Source organism: Uloborus diversus, chromosome 1, assembly GCF_026930045.1.
Source record: "Uloborus diversus isolate 005 chromosome 1, Udiv.v.3.1, whole genome shotgun sequence".
NCBI classification, from domain to species: domain Eukaryota; kingdom Metazoa; phylum Arthropoda; class Arachnida; order Araneae; family Uloboridae; genus Uloborus; species Uloborus diversus.
In genome coordinates, this window is record NC_072731.1 from 181051405 (window position 1) to 181072829 (window position 21425).

General features: G+C 35.3%; 1 protein-coding gene across 1 annotated transcript in view; it reads right to left on the reverse strand.

The window, feature by feature from the left end:
• The window catches only part of LOC129217465 (EF-hand domain-containing protein 1-like), a 54667-nt gene that overhangs the window by 7896 nt on the left and 25346 nt on the right, over nucleotides 1–21425 (reverse strand). The window contains 3 exon segments of the mRNA XM_054851771.1: nucleotides 15137–15180; nucleotides 16878–17182; nucleotides 21272–21412. Coding sequence (XP_054707746.1) covers nucleotides 15137–15180; nucleotides 16878–17182; nucleotides 21272–21412 — 490 coding nt within the window.

The following is a 21425-nucleotide window of genomic DNA, read 5'->3' on the forward strand; positions in this document are numbered from 1 at the left end:
ATAAGAAGTTGGAATCTCTTTTCGTAAATAATGTTGATCATTTTTCTGCTGTTTTCCCTCAGGTGAATCGGAATGCTGTTCTTAATCTTTCTTCCAAACCCTTGACTTCAGATCAGCTTAATGCCACGGAAATATAAGTTCGTTGCTCGAGACACCTGGGGCCCTGTCCCTTATCCTCTGGTGTGCTATGTTGATAGTTCCCCAGTTGGGGGCTTGGCTTTATTTTGACGCAGAAAATGGTTGCGTGGATGTACGAGAGATGTGGCTTCCTCTATCGGGAGTACTATAATGGTTAGCCGAAGGCTCTTTAAAGTAAATTTTAAATAAAGTTCTTCGTTTTAAAATAAGTTTAAGATTGTTGGTTTTTTCCCCCCTTCCTACATATTTTTTTAAGTTTTATACTTTTTTACCCCCCATGGGGGTTTTCTAGGCTATTTGAATGAATAAAAATAATAAAATAAAATTAAGACAATGATAAAATGTTGATTAGAAAAAAAAATAGTGAAATGAAAGTAGATAGGAGCATGCTCCCAGCCAAAGTGTAGCACAATAACTAGAGTCGAAACGAGGTAAGTGAACCCTAACTTAATGCTCTCAAATAGTACAGTAAAAATAGGGGTCGGACCCAAACATCCAAAAAAAAAAGCTAAACCTGGTGCAAATTGTTTATTACCTTCCCAATAAGAACAGGTAAGAAGTCCCATCCCATTGTGCGTTGGGTTTTGGAATAGGGGGGCATCTAAAAATTGCTGTTTTGGGTATTTTTTCAGAATTTTTAGAGTAAATTTAAAGTGAGAATATTATGTTTTACTAAATTTAAAAGCATGAAATTAAAGATGTTTGACCCCCAAGAGAGATGACATAACCCACCAATGCTACAGAGCCCCGCTATCCCCGTAAAATGAAGCAGTACCCCCGAACCCCCCTCCATACATTTCATATGGAAAGATTATTTTATGCTAAGTTAAAGTTAGAAATCGAGTGTGTCCATTTTCCAAGAACGATGATGCACCTCCTCTCAAAGCTACAGCACCCCCCCCCTCCGCCAAATAAAATAAATCCTCACCCCCCCCCCCCCTTTATTTCAAGTAGAAGTATTATTTCATGCAAATCAAAAATGCATTAAATCAGGACTGTCCACCCCATAAGAACAGTAGCTCATCTCCCAAAACGAAATTATATACTAAAATATTATCCTTCCCCCCCCCCCACCCCCTCTTATGGTGCACATTTGATTAAATGGCCATAAAAATTACGCTGAACTGTTTTTTGCTTTCAGTTGATTTCTCCTAAACTTGTTACAAAAAGTCTTCGTTATCTAGATGTTTTTTGGAATCCAGATCCTCAGCAAAATTGTTATTGTTACAGCTATGTCTAACACAGTTTGCGCATATGATTGAGCACTTCAGTCCACTTTTAGATTTTTCAAACATTCACTATATCCAATGAACTCCTCAGAGCAAGCACAAGATTTGAGACGCAGAAAGTCTTCTAGAGCAGAAGGCTTGACTGTTGTAATAGGACGCAGATTATATTTCTGTGGTGCTTTCTTTGTACCCATCAAAAATGACACTAGCTTTCCCATACTTACAAATTACCTATACACATTGCTGGCATATTTCCTTGAAGCTTACAGATCATTACCAAAAATATGATCAAGCAGGTATCTTCCATCTATTACATATGAATGAGGCAGTGAGAAGCAAATGTAAGCAAGTGGCAAAATTAAAAATTTGGAGATAACCAGTACAAATGGTTGGTGAACCTCTCCTCTATCTTGAGGCAAGAGATCGTACTAGTACACCTGGTAGTTGGTTCTATACAGCATGATTTAGGAAAGAAAATCAATGAAAGCCTACCTAGGATCTTATCTTTAAAAGCGTTTTATTCAAAACTTGAAAATGTCCACTTAACAGCCCTTTGCTTCTTACTGCCTCATATATGACACCAGTTCGTTCTGTGATGTTGAATGAACCTTTTGCTTCAGATAATAGCACTTTAACGATACAAGATTTCTTTTCTTCTGAAACCAGATTCATCGAATACTGATGGAGGATCAGCGCATAACTCGTACCAGAAGTTTTTAGCAATTTTTTATTCCATCTTTAGTAAAAGATGGTTTGGGCTTACACATCTTTACAGATAGTAACTACTCTTGTAACAGAAGCAAAGACATAACTGTTTACCTCCTTTACAAAGAAATGCCACAAAATTTGTGCCTTCAATATCCTTTGATGTTACTACCCAAACGTTAAAGGTCCCATCGCAACTCACCTTATCATCAATGAGCAATACCACTACCAACTTAAAAGGGAAGAAACTTCTGGGGGCTTTAGAAACGGATTGTGATTTCCATACTGAGAGACAAAAAAGTGTAAATATTTAGCATTCTAATGATGTATTGCTCATTCTCTCATCAAGACTTGTTCTATCGTTGAATCACTACAGGTTCTAGACCACATGAATTTGACACTGATTTATATCTTCGGATAGCTGATGTTTTAGCTGATGTTTGATGTGATCAAATTTTTTTTATCGCATAATGTACTCAAAAGTTTAAGATAGTGTTGAAAGTATATGTCCGCATATTTAGCATAATTCACATAACCAGCTGCATAAAAGAGAGGTAGCTTGGTGTTTCCAAATGTTCCCCCTCTGACTTTGAGGGTGCAGAATTGCAGCATTGCCCGTCTTACTATTGGCAATTTCGGTTTGTCCTCCTTTACGGTGATGGCAAAAGATTGTAGAATAGTTGAAGTTTGTTAATCAAGAAGAAGTAGGGAAACTTTGGTCAATTTGGACTTTTTTTATGCTGCTTGTTTTCCAGCGCTCTAAACAATTTAATAACTCCAGTCACAAATAATGTGGTTACTGAGCTCACTTAGATCTTTTAGAATTATCATTCTGAATATACTATATCATTGTGTGGCATTTTGTACTCGGGGAAATTTTTTCGCGAATTTCACTGCAATAGTCGATTTTAGAATGTAAACTCAGGATCCCCCCCCCCAAAAAAAAAGCGATGGCGCACCCCTTAAGTGCGACGGAGTATCCATCCAGAATAAAAGCCCTCAAAAAAGAAAGAAATACCCCTTGAAAAAACTGCCTTAAAAATTCCAATGATGCAAAGCTGCTCCATGAACCCCCTCCCCCATTCCCCCCCCGCCTGTGCACCCCTGTTAATTAGAATTTTTTCTGTGAGAGTTTATTATTTTACTATTATAGAGTGGTTTCTGCGATGTTTGAGAATTTTTTTTAAGTAATAGAAATTATTTTTATTTAAATAGAGCATTATTTCGTCCCCCCCTTCCCCCCAAAACCCGACGCGCAAAGTGCTGGAACTTTTTACCCCTTCTTGCTGGAAGGGTAAGAAGTAATTTGCAACAGGTTTCACTTTTTTTTTTTTTTTTTTTTTAATGGATGTTTGGGTTTGGCAATTTTTTGGCCTAATTTTACTGTACTAAAACTGAGTAACAGTTTTGCTTCTTGTTCTTCATCTAATAATAGATGGTTAGTACCTGTAATGTCTAGAATTTAGTAGATTTTTCTTGAATGGAAATTACTATAATGTTTCTGAATTTAAAATTCTATGATAGAATGCTCTTTCAACGCTACATAAGAGCAGCCTTGCTGAAGTGAGTCATTCTAGTTTCGACCATCAGCTTTGCTGGAGAGCTTATTCTGGTATTTTGAGCTTATGTGCTGTGGTCAAGTTATTTGCTTAATTACTATGGATATTTTAGTTATTATTAACAATTTTCTTTTACATATTTGTTAAATTTGTTTTCGCAAGAACTGTGTCATCATTTTAAGAATTTCTCGAAGTGTGCCAGACTAGAAATAATATCATTTTTTCAAGTGCTTGAAAAATGTAGTTAACTTGGAAATTTGAAGCAAATGCGAGGGTGGGGGGATATAAAAATGAGACCAATTCAGTCGCTGCAGATTTGCAATATGTTCAACTCAGAAATTCTGATTAAAAATTTTACTATCAAAACAACAAATCAGAACATATCTAAGTACATTACGTGCATTAAAATTAATGAGAATTTGAATCAAGTTCATTATAAAAACTGTTCATAGTGCTGCAACTGTACAGATTTCATTCCCTACAGGTATCTACTATTAAAGGTGATCATGTCCAAATGCAGGCAAAAGGATCTTTTTCAGTTCTTCCATATCCGTTTTATTGTTATGATCTGTGCAGATATCAGTTACCTGAAAAGCAAGGATAAACAACTCAACGCCAGCACAATAAATATTACTTTAAAACAATATCATCAACTGCATTATATATTGGATGTATTTTAGAGAGTCGATTGAGCCTCGTCTATTCCAGCGTTTCCCAAAGTGTGTTCCGTGGAACCCTTGGGTCCCACCAAAGTAGAAGTAGGGTTCCGCCACGAGTTAGTCGTTGCATAAAGTATTTTTCCAATAGTTTCAAGAAAAATGAAATAATCAATATCTAGGATCTAAAATATCGCTCCAGATTGAAGTAGTAGTCGTCACAGTGTTCTGCGTCACCATACCAGCACAATCAAGTAGGGGAGAGCGGGGCTAGAAGTTCAGTTTTTTAAACAAGCTCAAAATTTGTTATGAATACGTAGTTCTAGAGTTATTATTCTGAGAGATTAAAATAAAGTAATATATGCCCCTATGATGTAACAACTGTTTTTTCTGCAGTATTTCGTACCATTTTTTTATAATTAGTTTTATAGTACCAAAAGTCGAGAAGGAACAACTTGCCCCTACTTGGGGCTAGTTGTTCGGATATCAACACGACGATGTTAAACGATGATGATTTCGAGATGAAAATTGTTTCGAGACAAGTAATTTGTTAAAGGTTTAATTTGTGATAAAAAATAATTGTTGATTAAAAACAAGCGTTTATTTAAAGGTTAATAATCAATATTGTCGGAATAATCAATTGTTTTTCTTAAACTTAAAAAACTTATTTTATATTTTAGCATTAATAATTTGTACTTAATGGTTCAATTATTACCCTTTAAGTACAAATATATAGAGGCACAGTTAATAAGTATAGTAATATTATAGTATATTAACATAGTAAAATATAGTAGGAATAGAACAACGTAGTAAAAGGAAATAATAAACTATTTAACAGCTTCTGTAGCTAAGAAGCTACAATAACTAATTTAGTCTGCAACCATAATAGAAAACCATCTTTGATTATAATTGATACGATACTTTGCAGACGATCCATAAACGAGGTTAGTGAAATAATAAAAATGAACTCGCAATTACTCACTGGCGGATATTGTTTTTGCGGATTTGTTTATTTATTGTTTATTTATTTATAAATTTATTTTTGCTTTAGTAAATTACTGAATATGTCTAGAAAATACTCATTTTAACTTAACATGTGCAAAATCTATTTTTAGAATTTCCAATTTCTTTTTTTCCCTCTTTTACCAATAACATCAAACTCTCCTCGGTCACCGAAACCTGACTAGTTGAAACCCGATTTTTACATCCAAGCTCCGTATGCCTGTAAACGAGTGACTGAGCCAGTTTTGCTAGAAAAAAATTCTGCTTTACACGTTTTTGGCGTAACCTAAGTTGATTTGATTTGGTTGATCTGTTTGCAGGATTTTCTGTGTTCGTTTGCGGTAATGAGCAATTCTTCTTTTTGCATTTATGTACATTTTTTACATAGTACAATTGTCACTTTTTGTGTTACTTGTTTAATCGTTAGCCCCTAGCATCGTTTTGTAAGTTTGAATGTATGTCAGTGTTCTTGATTTTCATTTGTTCTTGTATGTACTAGTGTTGTTTTTCTTACCTATTGTGCAACATCAAACAAATATCCGCGGAATTCACTAATTCGCGATTACCGTGGCACCCTATTTCGCTGGTAACCAGGAGTTTATTGTACATGCATGATATTCTAAGTACCATTTTCATCGACTTGCATCTACCTTTCTCTGGATTACGAAAAGGAAGGTTACTTACGTTTTTAGTTTACACCTCCGATAATGAAAGTTCTGCACAAGTATGACCAGGAGGCTAAACTCACAAAGGAGAAGCTACAGTCTCTAGCTAATGACAGCTAAACAGGTAAAGCTTATACAGATCCACTTGCGTAGGATATGATCTGTTTAATGAGACATCTATCTTGGCTGAGCACAGAGCCGTGTCCAAGGGGAGGGTTTTAGGGGTTAAAACCCTCCCATTGGGGAAAAAATAATAAAAAAAACCAAGTGAAGAAAAGTGCACAGCTGACTTAAAACTAACTTTAATGTTAAATTTTGTGTACAGCATTTTTTAAATCATATTTTGAAAATCAGTGATGGAGGAACCGTTAAATGGGCTGTCAAACAAAGCATTCACTGTGTTTAATATTGCTTTTCATAAGGAGGTTATGATGACTTGGTCGTTTCACAAAAAGAGATGAATGTTGCCACTATGAAGATGCATAGTAATCTCGTTTTGGTAATGTAATTTGCATATGCAATGAACCCTTTCTTATTTAGTTTGCTTGTCCTAGAATATAAATCCTGAATACATAGTATGTTACAAAAGAAATTGTGAATTTGTTTATAGTACTTGTTGCAATGTACCGCCCAGTAAATAGATAATAAAGTTTGAATCTAAACAAGAAATAAAATGAATAAATACTGAAACTACTAGCACAGCCAGAATTTTCCTTCTGGAAGGTGGGTTTCATAACTGTCCTTACATGTACAGTACAGCCTCGTTTATCCAGACTAACTGGGCCCAAAAGCAATCCGAATAAACGAAAATCCGCATAGTTCGAGTAATAAGCAAAAAACATTTTCAAATAGGCAGACTTATTTTTTATTACAGCCAAAAAAAGAATGTTTTCTACCAAAAACCTTCATAGTAACATTTCTCACAAATACTTCATCATTCATGGTTCAGTGCGGTGACTTCGGACTGACACTTCAAGTACGTCATATCGTTTGTTAAATGAGTACTATACTTTATTGTATGTTGTATGCAAGAGTTCTACATTTAATCGAGACAAAACCGGAATATTTGGCGTATTTATATGTAGTTTCGTTCTTGCAATCATAATTTAAAATAATTGTTAAAGTAAATATATTTTTGTTTAACTTAACAAATTTGATCCGAATAAACCGGAGATCCGGATAAACAAGTTTCTACTGCATATGAAATGCAATAATTGATTTTTTTCGTATTAGCTTCCCCCCCCCCTCCTCCCCACTAGGCCCATCAATGTGACCATTTAACAGAAATGAAATATTTGACACACTTGACAATGAGTTATAGGTATTTGTTGTGTTTTCCTGACAATGCAGGTAAGAATTATTAAACATTGAACTCAAAACCCCTCCCTTTATGAGATCCTGGACACTGGCCTGGCTGAGCAGCATTGAACTGCTTTACCTCTTTGGCTACTTTCTCAAACACCGCATGGCGTAATCAGGCTCTATAAAAAAAAAACTTTGCAAATTTCATATCTTCATATGAAAGTACGAAAGATATTTTGATCTTCAAAAATTTCATATTTTTCTATTTATCTATAAGTAAACAACCAAATATTTTCGATAAATCATCAGCAAGAGTCGACAGTCTCCAATTTCTATATTTTAAAGTAACGAATATATACATATATTTATTTATATGTGATTTTATTTACTGCACTGCTGCTATAGATAAATAGGGGCAAGGAGTTTCTTGGGATTCTTGTGGAGCTAGTTGTTCCTTGGAACAACTAGCTCCACAAGCACAAGTCCTTGAAAAATTAAATTTTAGGTTAGATAACGAAACGTAAATCGTTTCATCGCAATATTTTCGAATGCACAATAGATATTTACATAAAAACACCAAAGAACTAAACTCTATCATTTAAATTTCGTGAAAAAGACCAAGAAGTTCAAAAACGAAAATACGTATTTTTAAAAGTATGTCAGTAATGAACGTGCTCAGCTTTTAATATACCGGACGCCACTGACCTGGCTAATATGACTGCCATTGATGCGCAGCAGCATTGCATTTTACCAGGTATTTACAAAATATATTTATATTTTTTCTTCATTTAGCTATTTCAAAGGGAACAACTTACTCGCGAAACTTTTAGCCCCGCCCTCCTCTAAATACCATATGACTTGAGGAAAGTTCTTGATGAAACATCAGAAATAGTTTATTTAGTTAAATCTCATTTTCTCCAATCAAGGCTATTTAGCAAGATTTATGTAGGTATGGCTAAGCAGTAGAAATCACTACTTTTCCATATGGAATGGGCTGGCTATCGAAAACAAAAGTTTCTAATAAACTGTATGAACTTCCAGATTAAATGAGAGTTTTTTAACTGGAGCAAACGGCATTAATATAAATTCAGCTGTTTTCAATGTTTTACAGTAGAAACGATGGCTGATAAATATGTTGTCGACTTTTTTGGCGAACTGAACGAAATGATTATTTTCACTAAAAGGGAAACAGTAAACACATTTGTTGTGAGAGACAAAATAACACCATTAAAAAGAAAGCTGAATTTTTGTGTTCCCTGCCTAAAAAGAACAACGTAGAATGCAAGAAACAATCTCTATGAAGTAAACGATGTGCAACTACTATTTCGTAACATTAAAAACCATTACTGTTCATTTGAGAAACCTATGACACTGTCTATTAGGGTGGGCTCAGGGCCGCGCCTGATCGGCGCCGTCGTACAAATGTCTTTGGAGCGCCTTTATGCTCTGGCGTTTGAAGAAACTATAGTTATCACCTGGAGGGCGGTTTTGTAGACAAATATAAAATGGTAGAAAAATACGTTTGGCATTTAATTTATGCAAAAAATAATGTAGGATCATTTAATTTCGCAATATGGTGTACGTTTTTACTTCATATCTCGAAATTATTTCGTGTTCGACAGCTCCTCTGATATGCTAATAATGCGTTTTGGACGAAGAAAATATTTTAATATCAAAGTTAACGCCTTTTTGAATATCTATTTGATCTCTAAGTGATCAACAATTAATAAGACTTTTATACCTTTCAAAACATGACAACAGGAGCAGTGACGCAACTAAAAAAAATTTTCAGGGGAGCTCATTCAAAAAAATATCTCTTTTAATAAGAGGGGTTCGGGAGTTCACCCCGGAAAAATTTTGAAACTTGTAGTTTGAAAAACGCAATTTTAGACGGTCTTAGGTGGAGTTATGGGGGGGGAAAAGGTACAAGGGGCTCCGAGGAAATTTATAGAAGTAGGAGTCTTAAAACGTGATTATAGGTCATATTTATTAACGTTAGAATAAGGGATGGAACTCTAAAATTTCTACCCGATCTTTTTTTTTTTTTTTTTTTTGAAAAATAGATAGAAATCAATTTGTTTTCTCTCCTCCAATTTTTCGAAATTGAACTTTCAAAATCGCAATTGCAGATAACTTTGAAGATTTCTACAAGAAGGGAATCCTGGAGCTCTAGAAACCTAACAGCATTTTATGATATTGAGAGAAGTGGTTCAGGGGCTATTCTAACTTAAATTTTTCGTAAGTCATGTTTGAAAAACCTAATTTTTGATGATATTAAAGGAAAGAAGTTCGGAGGCCCTTCCCCGAATATTTTCTGAAATTATGAAGTCTTAAAAATGTGATTGACCATATTTGGTAACATTAAGGCCGATAATCTTTCGAAAATGAAGCTCTAAAAACGCAATTTCAAGTGATTTTCAAACGCAGTTTTAAGCAATATTGTTTCATATTTAGGAGCTTTCGCGAAATTGAAGATTTGTGAACGAAATTTGAGATGCTCCGTAATGATTTTGCAGGGGGGTTGATTCGGACGAGTAGCATTTTGAAAACTTTCTTATTTTCAGGCGAACTAGAAAAAAGAAAAATTATATAAGGAAAAAAGAAACGAAGTAGGACGGGTGGGGAGGAAGAGCAGTTGACCAATTAGCTGAAACTAATGAAAATTTTTTACTCGAAGTCTTTTTTTTTTTAAGAAATGAAAGTTTTATCCCAACATCATTCCTTTTGTTTTCCCCTATTAAAATCACTTTGTTTTCCGAAGACGCGTTCCCCCCCCCCCCCTTCAATAGTAAATATTTTTGAAAAACATTGAGCTAAGCATTCTGGTAAAATTTGCTGGTAGAACGAATAGTTCGAAAATACGAAATCGTTAAAAAGGCATTGAATTCAATATTTAAAACAAACGCATTGTCCAAAGCTCTTTCTTTAATTTAATACACAAACAGTTGAAGAAAAAGGGGGTGGAAGAACTGAGTAATTGGGGTCAAGGGTCGTTACTTTTCGGAACTAAAAAGTTAATCTAAATTATTGTCTACAATATATGTATTTTATGCACAAGTAAATAACATTCAAATGTGTTTACCGTATTTTTTAATGTATGATAAGATGATGCAGAGGAATTACCACGAACAGTAGTTGAAAATTAATCACAAAAAGACATATTGCACAAGTTATAATGTAATGTATTCACCGCATGAGCCAAAATGGGGAATAGCAAATTTCTTGCGCTGCATCGTATGATCGATAGAGATGAGTTCGGGCTAATTTTTGAGAGTCCGGGACCGCCCGAGCCCGAAAATTTGTAACCGAACCCGGGTGATATTGTCTCAGACCAAAATCCGAGCCCGAAAGAAAATTTCCTGTTTCAAAAACCGAGCCTTCACCATCCTTCTTCCCCCTTCAAGATTAGCCAGTGTTCCAATTTTGATTGCAATCGGATCATTCCTGTAAGCTACAGACTGCTCCGAATAGGGATGCTTATTTTATAGCCTCCCGGTATCTTAGACCAATTTAAGTTTACAGTAAAAAAATCGGCCTTTATATAATTAAAAATACAATGAAACCATTTCAAGATGTATAACCTAGATTTTTTTACTGGTTGTTACACAAAAATTTTAATTACTCAAAACATACTTTCGGTGGCTTACACCACTTTCTTTTTAAGCAGCTCATATGTTTCCTATTCAAATTGCATTTGACATAGGATCTTCGCCAAGTTTTGCACGGAGGTTCTTTTGAATCCGGAAAATGTCGGTTTGGATTTTTTTTCCCAAGTTTTTTTGAACTTGGAAAAAATTCCAAACCGTTTGAAGTTTAATTTTAGACCAAAAACTGGTATAAATTTGCCTTTTCTAAAACTGCTTTTCCTTTACTGTGAACGCTTTTTAAAAATTGTTGATACGATATTGATGTGGATTTTGAGATACTGATGAGCTTAGAGACTAATGGTAGTATTTTGGATAATATTGTCTTCATTCAAAAAACGATTTGTGGAGATTATTCTTTTCGACGTTATTTGAAAACTGTTACCATTTATCTATCAGGGATTTTTACAGATGGATACCTTGATTTTAATGGGGAGTTTTAGTTACCATTGTCCTTCCTCCGATGCGGATTTTTAAAGAGACAGTTTGTGCTATTTAGGCTCTGCTGACTTCTTTCTGATTAGGATTTTTAGGAACTATTTCCCTTACTCTCAAACGTGGACTGTCGGTCGGCAATTTTTCGGAATTTTTGTCCTCCTTATCTCAAGTTTTTTCGAAAAACCAAAATGATTATACGACACTGAAATAAATGAATATCATAGATGAAGAAATAATTGGTTGCTGCTTACTTGATTTAAAAGATCTTGGGATACAGGGATATTAGCACTATATAGTTCTTCCATTATTTTTTCTTTTGGCTGAACATCAAAACCAAGCTCTAATGCTTTAGGTAATGGAAACGGGGACGGTCCGTAACTTCTTATTATTTCTTCTCTTAACTTCTTAACCAACGTCATCTTTTCTGTTCTAAGAAAGAACTACAACAATAAATTCTCGAATAGTTTAGATATTATTAAAATTGTTTGTAAAATAAAACCACTAACATCTTAACGCTCAACGGAGCTTTTTTTTCCATCCTGAAATATATTATTATTTGAGAAGTGGCCAATTCTATAACCAGTTAAACACTGTACAGTTATCCTAAACTATTGAAGTTTTAAGTCATAGTGTGGCGATGCAAAAGTTATTTAACCATAATTTTAAAAACCAGAGCATCTGAACTTATATAAGTTGTCGCTAGAATCTACACTCCAGGCACCACCATTAATACATAGCAATTGACTGTAAGAAATGATACGAGGTTTGCTATTTTGGAAGTGCAACATTACACCATTAACTTAGTATACAAACAAATATCGTCGCCTCAGAGCAACAGTAAATTATCTGATCCCAGAAATAATACTAAGATATCTTACTGTTGCTCTGAGGCGACGATATACACAATATTCTGAAAGAAAAACTGACAGCAAAAACTCAAACTCTGTTCAAAAATTTAAATTCCAATCGCTTTTTTTTTTTTTTTTTTGTTTCATTTAAAGAATGGGGTTGTTGTTTCCTTCAGTCAAAAATACTAATTTTAAACACTGAATAAGCACGAAAAAAAAAATGGAGCGAGGAAAAAAATTTCATTTTCCCAACGCTTGATTTTTAATTAATTTTTTAAAATGTCCGATTTTGAAATTAAAGCGTGGTTTTTATGACGTCACAAATGATGTACTTTGGCGCGTCTGACTACCGCGTGTCCACGCTATGATAATCAAGAAACGAATTAAATATTGCGCTCTTCTACTCTTGCTATCAACCATATCGTTACCATCATGTGAGGTAGACCCTATGTATACGAGCTGGCGCATCAGCGTAAGATCAGCCATTTTGGATCGGAGCGCGTGTTTGAGTAGTTGTCTTTTCTGGCAAGTTATCGTGTTTGGTGAGTTTGCACTGCGAGCAACGTGAATTGTTCGTTAAATAAAATGCCATTTTTGGCGAATTTTACAAAACCCGAAACTTTGTTCTGGTAATCCTAGCTCTGCAAGGATGAAAAATCCGATCCAAAATGGCTAAATTTAAGCTGATGCGCCGGCCTGTATATATAGCGGCTCTACATATGAGTAAAGAAGCGAATTAAATATTGTGATCTGCGAATTGCATTTCATCATTTGTGATGTCATCGGCAGAAGCGTAAACAATGAAAGCGCACCGATTAAAATAGTTTTTTTGAATATTTGACTTAGTCGAATAATATAAAAAATGGTCAGATCCTATGTTTTCAAGCATGCTATTTCCGAAAAAAATACTTTTAAAATTTCGGAAACGACCCCATTGTTTTGATAATTTTAAATACTACTCTTAATTAAGAATCTCTTTGAATAAACAGTACTTACAATGTCGGCTCAGTCGTAAGTTTTGCTGAAACTGTATTTTGGTGATGAAGGCTTACGTGTTCTTCTGTAATAAAAAGGAAAAAATTTCACAAAGTGTTTTTATGTTTCCTTAACTTTATAAACAAAACTATGTATATACAGGGTAGTTCTAAATTGTTTTTACAAATTAAGAGGGGGATAGTATTTATCCAAGAGACCAATAATTGCACAGGAACATTGGGGTGCATTTTAGTCTGAGAGACGGAAAAGAGGAATAACAGAACAAAATTCTATCCTTAGCGAGCAACGGTGTTTGTTGGGAAAGCGAACGAAGAATATCAAAAGTTGCACAGTCAGATTTATTGTTTAGTGAAAATCTCATAGCAAGTGCTCACTCAAAACGCGCTGTTATTGCGGTGGTGACACCGGTGAAGGAGCGACTGGCTAAGAAATTCCCTTCGAAGATTCCTGGTGTTGCGTCAATGCTAAGAGCAACCAAGAGCAAAATGCTACTTCTTCTCAATATAATTGTACCGTAAGTTCTTCAAGATCAATTATGTTACGTAGTTAGGTACAAAATGACGTCAGAGACGATTTCTTGTTTTAATTAATTTCCCGGGATCCACTTATACTTACTTCTTTTCTGCCTCTGAGAATTAAATGCAACTCCATGTTCCTTCGTAGTTTTTGGTTGTCTGGATAGGTACTATTACCCCTCTGAATTTGTAAGAAATAAAGAAATAGAATCGGATCATTCAATGAATTTTCTTGGAATCATTCTGGTAAGACTACTGCTGGTAAGACTTTTAGTTTTATTTTATGTGTGTGTCTGTCATTGAAACATTACAGTATATTAGCGTTCAGTATTTTTTGTGGTTCAAAACTCTAGCAAATTCAATTATACCAAGGTAATTTCAATCCTAACATAACTATACTGATTACATATCACGTAAAGTAATTCGATGGTACAAAAGTACTATTACTCCTGAGTAGAGATGAAAACAGTCGGGAAAAAAAACGGAAAAAAACCGTTTTTTATCGAAGGGGTTTATTTCCACCCCGGAAAAATTGAAAAAATTAATTTTTCAACTTTTCAGGAAGTTTTAATTGAAATTTTCAGCAAAAACTGATTAGAAATTCCTCATACTTTAAATTATGATACAATCCCCCCCCCCCTCTTCTTTTATGTTAAAATACTGTCTAACAGCGATAATGAAAGTCGTTATATGATAATATAATTTGTATATAGATGAAAAAAAAACTTTTTGCAAAAAAAGTTAAACCAATATCCTTAGTGAAAAATTTATTTTCCTTCTTCATAAAGCAAACAAGCATAACTTTAAAAACAGAACTGTGTTTCTGCTGACTGTGCGAACCAAATGTACGGGGTACCGCAAGAAAAAACTGGGGCAAGCATTTTTCCATGTAATTTTATTAAAAATAAATTAACAAAGCACAAAAATAATAATATGAAAAGACCTTTAGCAATCAATAAATTAATTGGTTTCAAACTGCCCGTCTTTTGAAGTAATACAGAGGTGCAACTACTTATTGAAAGTTTCATTCAAAGGTCGCAAGTCCTTTAATCAAACCTATTCCCTCTAAAGCAATTGGTTTAGAGCCCACACTTATGTGTAGTCTAGGGTAAACCTTCGACTCTAAAACTGGCCATACAGTGTAATAAATGGGATTGAGGTCTAGCAAGTAGAGCGTCCACTCTAAAGATGGTATCATGTCAAAAACAATGCGCATTGCACCAGTCTTGTCTTTTTGGCTGTAGAAACTGGTATGGAGTCAAATTCAATGTCCAGTCTACATTGCTGTGCTGAAGTGCTCTTTGGGTCATAGGTCCAGGAAGTTCAACAGCTTCTAAAATGTCCTTCTGGTACACGTTTTGATTAATTTTTATGGCCCTCATTCACAAAAAACCAGAGATTTGTCGCTTGTGCTGATTCCATCACAGACAAAGCCCGACTTCGGATTTTGGCGATGTTTACAATTTTCTAATGTGCTTGGAGTGTTTACAGACCGAATCCTATTGTTCTAGGGGTTATGAGCTGGTTGAACTGTAAATCAGTGAAAAGTATCTCTTCCAGCGTGTACTTGCGACCCGTCTCACACGTTTCTGGCACCTTTGGAGTCATACAAATGCCTGAACTTTTTGGAACTCGTAAAACTTCTGTTTGAGCTGTTTTTGCCCTTAGTCGCACTTATCGGTCACAAATTCCTTTTCTTACGAACAACTTGTTTCGTGGAAACCCAAGAGTTTCATTGAACTCACTTTTGGATGACCTGACGATTAACTGAAATGTTCATTGTTCGTTTTTGTACACTTTCCAGACATCGATTATCATTTCCAAGCCACTTGAAGCAGCATACCGCATAAAATACGGTTTGCAGAGGGACAGCAAGCAAACGAACTGTTGTTCTACTTGGTTAAACAACTTTAAAATAGCTGGTCTTTTGCTTAAATTGCAAGAAAACCAGAAAACAATGCATAAACTAGGAAATATATTGTAAATTATTTCTAATAAAGTGAGAGACAAAAATAAATAATACACTCATTAAAATGCAATACTTTACTACCATTTGATGATACAATCTTTGTCCAAGGTTTTTTTTTTTTTTTTTTTTTTTGCCGCATCCTGTATATTGCCGTGCTAAGCCCACAAGTGGAACCTGCAGTTTAGCTCAAACTGACATATTGTGTTTTAAAGTTTGGCTCTTCCATATATCTGATTCAGATGTCTTTTTTTTTTTTTTTTGGAATTAAAAATAAAAAAAATTCCCGATCAAATGAACCTAAAACATTTTATTTATTAAGTAAAATACGAAACAGAGGAAAACTTGGTTGTAATAACTCGGTTTTGTTCAAAAGTGCAGGTATGACTACTTTTACTACTGTGCTTAGCACGACCGTATGAATAAAGAGGAACTCTAGTTTAAGTTTTGGTTCATCTTTAGAAACCATTACGCCGTTTTGGTTTGATGTTTCTGTTAAAAAGAAAAAGAAAAACTAATTTAGTTTTGATTTGAACTTATTCGAAAAAATCAAAACTCAATAGCTTTCATTATCAGATAGTAAAGTTACATTGTAAGGAAGGGAAATCATATTTCAAACAATATCAATCATGTTTCAAAGTCAAACATTATAATTATTATTTCAAATTTTAAAGGCAATCTAAAATAGAAATTGTAATTGTTATGATTAGACCCACCTTACCCAATATTATTGGTTGAACGACAATTTGAATTATTTCTCGTGTTTGACTAAGAAAGCTCTCAGTTTGAAAACAAAAAGGCTATTTTTTTCTAATTGCATACATTTTTCAATGCTTAACCCTTTATATGTTCCAAGAAACACAGAACTGTTAAGAAACCTTATTTATTCATATACAAATCAATTTTTTCATTTTTTTCTCGAAAACAACCGGTAAAAAACCGTTTTTGTTTTCCACCACTTCAAAATTTCCAGAAATGCTACATCCCTACTCCTGAGTAACTCATGATTATAGTATTAGGTCACTGCTTATAGAGTTTGACTTTCAAAACATTTTTAATTCGGGTAATTTAGACCATAAAAAGTTTTCTTAGAGTGGGCTTTACCCATTAACAACAATAGACTAACATACAAAGTAACTTTGAATCAAAGTTTACAGTTCAAAAGAATTAAATTAAAAAAAAAAAAAAAAAAACTCTTGCTAATAAATGTCAATTTCTTACGTGAGTACAACTCTGGGTGTTGCTGCATGAAAGATAGAACGTATGGATCTGCGTCAATCAGTTCGAAAACTTTTCCCGAAGCCCGGATCTTAGCACCGATGTAAAAGTCATCAACTTCGTAATAAGCAGGAGGAGCTGCTGCATCGGAAGATCTCTTTACCAATTTGTTCCTTTTGAAGAAAGCACCTCCCGGGAAACCCGAATTGGGTATTGATTCTTCATTGATGGCGACGCTGTCGTCACATGGATAAAATGAAAATACAAACCGTCGGATCTCATCATCTTCTATGGGAGACAGCTGGAAATATATTGTTAAAATTGGTATTCTGAGTAAGATAACGTATGCAGACAATAGCGTAACTATTGGGTCTAGAGCCCCTGGTGAACTAAAGAAATTGCTCCCCCCCCACACACACGCCCTACTAGCAAAATTTCTTGCATCAACCTTGAAAGATCTTGATATTATACTGCATAAAGCTTGCATAAAGATTAAAAAGCAATATTACAATAACAACTCGTATGCAACATTGCATTCATCTTAAAATATCAATATTGATATTACCTTACAAAATAACAACATTGCATACATGTTGACGCCGTCAAGATGATATTGATTTCATGCTGTCGCCGTCAAAGTAATTAGCACACAATAGAACAGGTGGACCTTCGTTGATACTTGCGCATGCGAACAGTTCTTTCTACCCAGCGTCCCTCGCATTGCTGGCACATCTTCCTCCTTCGACCTCCGATTCAGTCGGTTCAGAGGAGCAGCACGTGGCGTTGCATTTTTAGGCTTCGTTAAGTTGGTTGCTTAGTTATTAGTGTGGAATATTATTGTTTTAGGAATAACTTATGAATGACTGATAACTGCATTTGTTTATTAATATAGTACTAAACAAGTCATATCGCAGACGATGTGCGACAATGTTGGAAATGGCCGAAAATAACTTTTTTCGTCCCTAGACTTTGAAACAAAGGACATGAAGCCCAGAATTTCGTATTATCACTTGTATCTCACGAGTAAGATTAATTTTATTCAATGGTTATTTATGTTATTCTTTAAGATAAATTTATATTTTTTGTTCATGGGATATTTTCAATGCTGACATGCATTTGGAAATGTACTTTATTGTATTTATTTACTTATTTATTATTTTGCTCTCTTTACTCTTAAATGTGCTATAAAAACTTCCGCAATTATTCCTAACTAGGCATTGTATGTCTTTATAATACAATTAGAAGCATGAATTTTAAAAATAAGTCAAGTATTACGCAAAACGAAGAAACTTTCACTTTTTAAATTAAATTATGAGTACTATTAATACCTTTATATGAATTTCCGATCAGATGTCAGCTTTAAGAAAATATTCTTAGGTTAGAAAACTATCTTGAAGAATAACAGAAATAATTAAAGAATGAAATTTAATTCTCGAGTTTAAAGTGAAAATAATACAAATAAATAAATAGATAAAACATCTTGCAAACGTGCTGATTTCATACTGTCATGTCAATGTATCCTGACATTTTCCTGTCATATCGATACGCATGCAATATTACAAAAGCAAGATCATCTTGCCTAGACCTTGATTTCATGCTGTCATGTCAATGTATCCTGACATTTTCCTGTCATATCAATATGTATGCAAGATTACAAAAGCAAGATCATCTTGCCTAGACCTTGATTTCATGCTGTCATGACAACATCTTGATATTATCCTGTCATATCAATACGTATGCAAGATTACAAAAGCAAGATCATCTTGCCTAGACCTTGATTTCATGCTGTTATGACAACATCTTGATATTATCCTGTCATATCAATACGTATGCAATATTACAAAAGCAGCCTATCTTGATATTTTCCTGATATTATGCTGCATACACCTTGTCAGTCAATATTGTAGCAGCCTGCTGACAGCATAAATGGAGTAACATAACAATATTGAGGCAGCATTAATGCAAGATGATTTTTCTTGCATGTCAACCTTTATGCAATGCTGAGGCAAGATATTTTGCTTACTGGAGGGTCGCCCACATAGTAAGTCACCGGAGGTCATTGTGACCTCTAAATTACACTCCTGTTTGTGAAAATTGCAACACCACGAAGGACTTACGCGAGTGAGCTGAAAATTGTAGGAAATGTAAAGTAGGGCATGATATGCAAATGATTAGAATTGCAGACCGGTAGCGCATGCGTATGATGAGCAGCGCCCTCTGAACGGCAGATCGAACCGAATATAAATAGACGGCTGTAACGAGGCGTGTACGATTATCGGTGGTTATATGCTAGAGTAAACGTTTACTGAATCTTTACTATGCCTCTTCGACGATAGAAAGCGAAATTTGAGCAAATTTCGGAGTTTGAAAGGGGCAGAATCGTCGGCTTTCGTGAAGCTGGATTGTCTTAACGTGTAGTAGGCGCTCGTGTGTAGCGTAACAGAAGCACAATCATGCATGTTTGGAAGTAGCGGACGACGAAGGTCGGACAGCTCGGAAATCCGGGAGTGGACCCCGAAATGTGACGTCAGCTCGCGATGACAGACACCTGGAGCATATGGCGCTGACGGAGCGCACAGCTTCTTCTAGACAATTGGCAGCACAGTGGTCAACAGCTACAGGTGTTTCATTGTGTTCTTCATCAATTCGGAGATGTCTGCTGCAGCGTGGGCTGCGCGCAAGGATTCCTTTATACAGGATTACTCTCACGCAAAACCATCGCCGCCTGCGGCTGCAGTGGGCCAATGTGCATAGGAGCTGGCGTGCTGATTGGCAGCAGGTCGTCTTTTCTGATGAATCCCGCTTCAATTTGTGGCACCATGATGGCCGAATTCGTGTCAGACGCTATGCCGGTGAACGGCACATTCCGGAGTGCATTATCGAACGCCATAGTGAACAAACACCTGGAGTTATGGTCAGGGGTGCCATAGCATATCATGGACGATCACAATTGCTACGAATTGTGGGCAGTTTGAACAGTACCCGATACATAAACAAAGTTTTACAACCCCAAGCTATTTCTTTTCTGCAAGGATTGCCAGGGGCTGTATTCCAGCAGGATAATGCCAGTCCACATGTCGCCAGGGCTGTCAAATCCTACCTTGATTCGCAGCAGGTACAGCTTCTTCCTTGGCCGCATATTCCCCGGATATGTCACCGATTGAAAATGTGTGGGATTTCGTTGGGCGGCGTCTCGCTCGTGATCCTCGTCCTATTGCTTCGACAGACGAACTTTTGTTGCGCATACGAACAATACGAAATACTCTTCCGCAGTCAGATATTCAAAATTTGTTTCGCTCCATGCCAAGTCGTGTAGCAACTCTTATTGCGTCGAGTGGTGGCCACACAAAGTACTAATTTCTATCTCTTTTTATTGTTTGTTTGGTTTGAAAATGTAATCATTTATTTGTACCATTACACAAATGTGTATTAAATTTCATTCAACATGTTGATTGATTCATTCAAAAACTTCATGGCGTTGCAATTTTCACAAACAGGAGTGTATTATTATTATTATTATTTGGAGCATTTTAATTTATTGATTTGACAAATAGGAGGCAGCATTGTAATTTTTTTCCTTGTTTTCTTTTTTATAATTGTTTTCAATGATGCCCAGTGTTCCTTCTCAGTAGATGTTATGTATGTGTGTATACATATACTCATGAATAAACAATCAAAATAAATTGGAAATGGCAAAAAGCAAGAACACCGGAACAACACCAAAATGCAATAGTGAACCAGGGACCGATACTTTCTCAAGGGAAGTACCGGACCCTAAGTTCACAAGGCTCTTTCTGTTTAGCAAGAGGGAAGGTCCCAATAACTTGCTACCCTCCCCGAGAGCCTTGGAGGAAAATTGAACTTGAAAACAAACCTGTAAATTAAAGAACGGAAGACTTTTAGAGTGAACCTTCAAAAGGAGGCAACAATCAAAATGCAGAATGCCCGTTTCTTTTTAAAGTTCTGCATTTTGATTGTAGCATCCTTTTGAAGGTTCACTCTAAAACTCTTCCATTGTTTAATTTACAGGTTTGTTTTCGTATTTAATTTTCCTCCAAGGCTTTCACAGGTATGTTTTCATGTTCAATTCAAATTCTATGATCAAAAAAAAAAAAAAAAAAACCTCTTAATTTTTTTAAAATCAGTCGAAATGTCACCCTGCACCCCTCGCGAGAGCCACTCCTGCCAACCTCTAAGTTACGCTACTGTATGCAGATAATGTTGTGAAAAATATATGAAATTCTACAGGGCTTTGAATACAGCGATGGAGATCTGAAATATTCTCGTCTGCCCGCTACCTGATACGTCACAAAAGAGATCAGATTGGATAAGTAACCAAATGCTTAAAAGGAATGAAGCAATGGCTTATTTCATTGACATCTTTGCTCACCATTTTGCCTTTGAAACGTAGAACAACTCCATTGAAATGCAGTTCCTTGATGAAATCTTTTTTAAGAGTTTTTGGAATTACAGAAAGACAATTTTGTAGGGAGTCATCCCATGATCCTATTCCATTATGAGGAGGATAAATCTGAAAAAATATA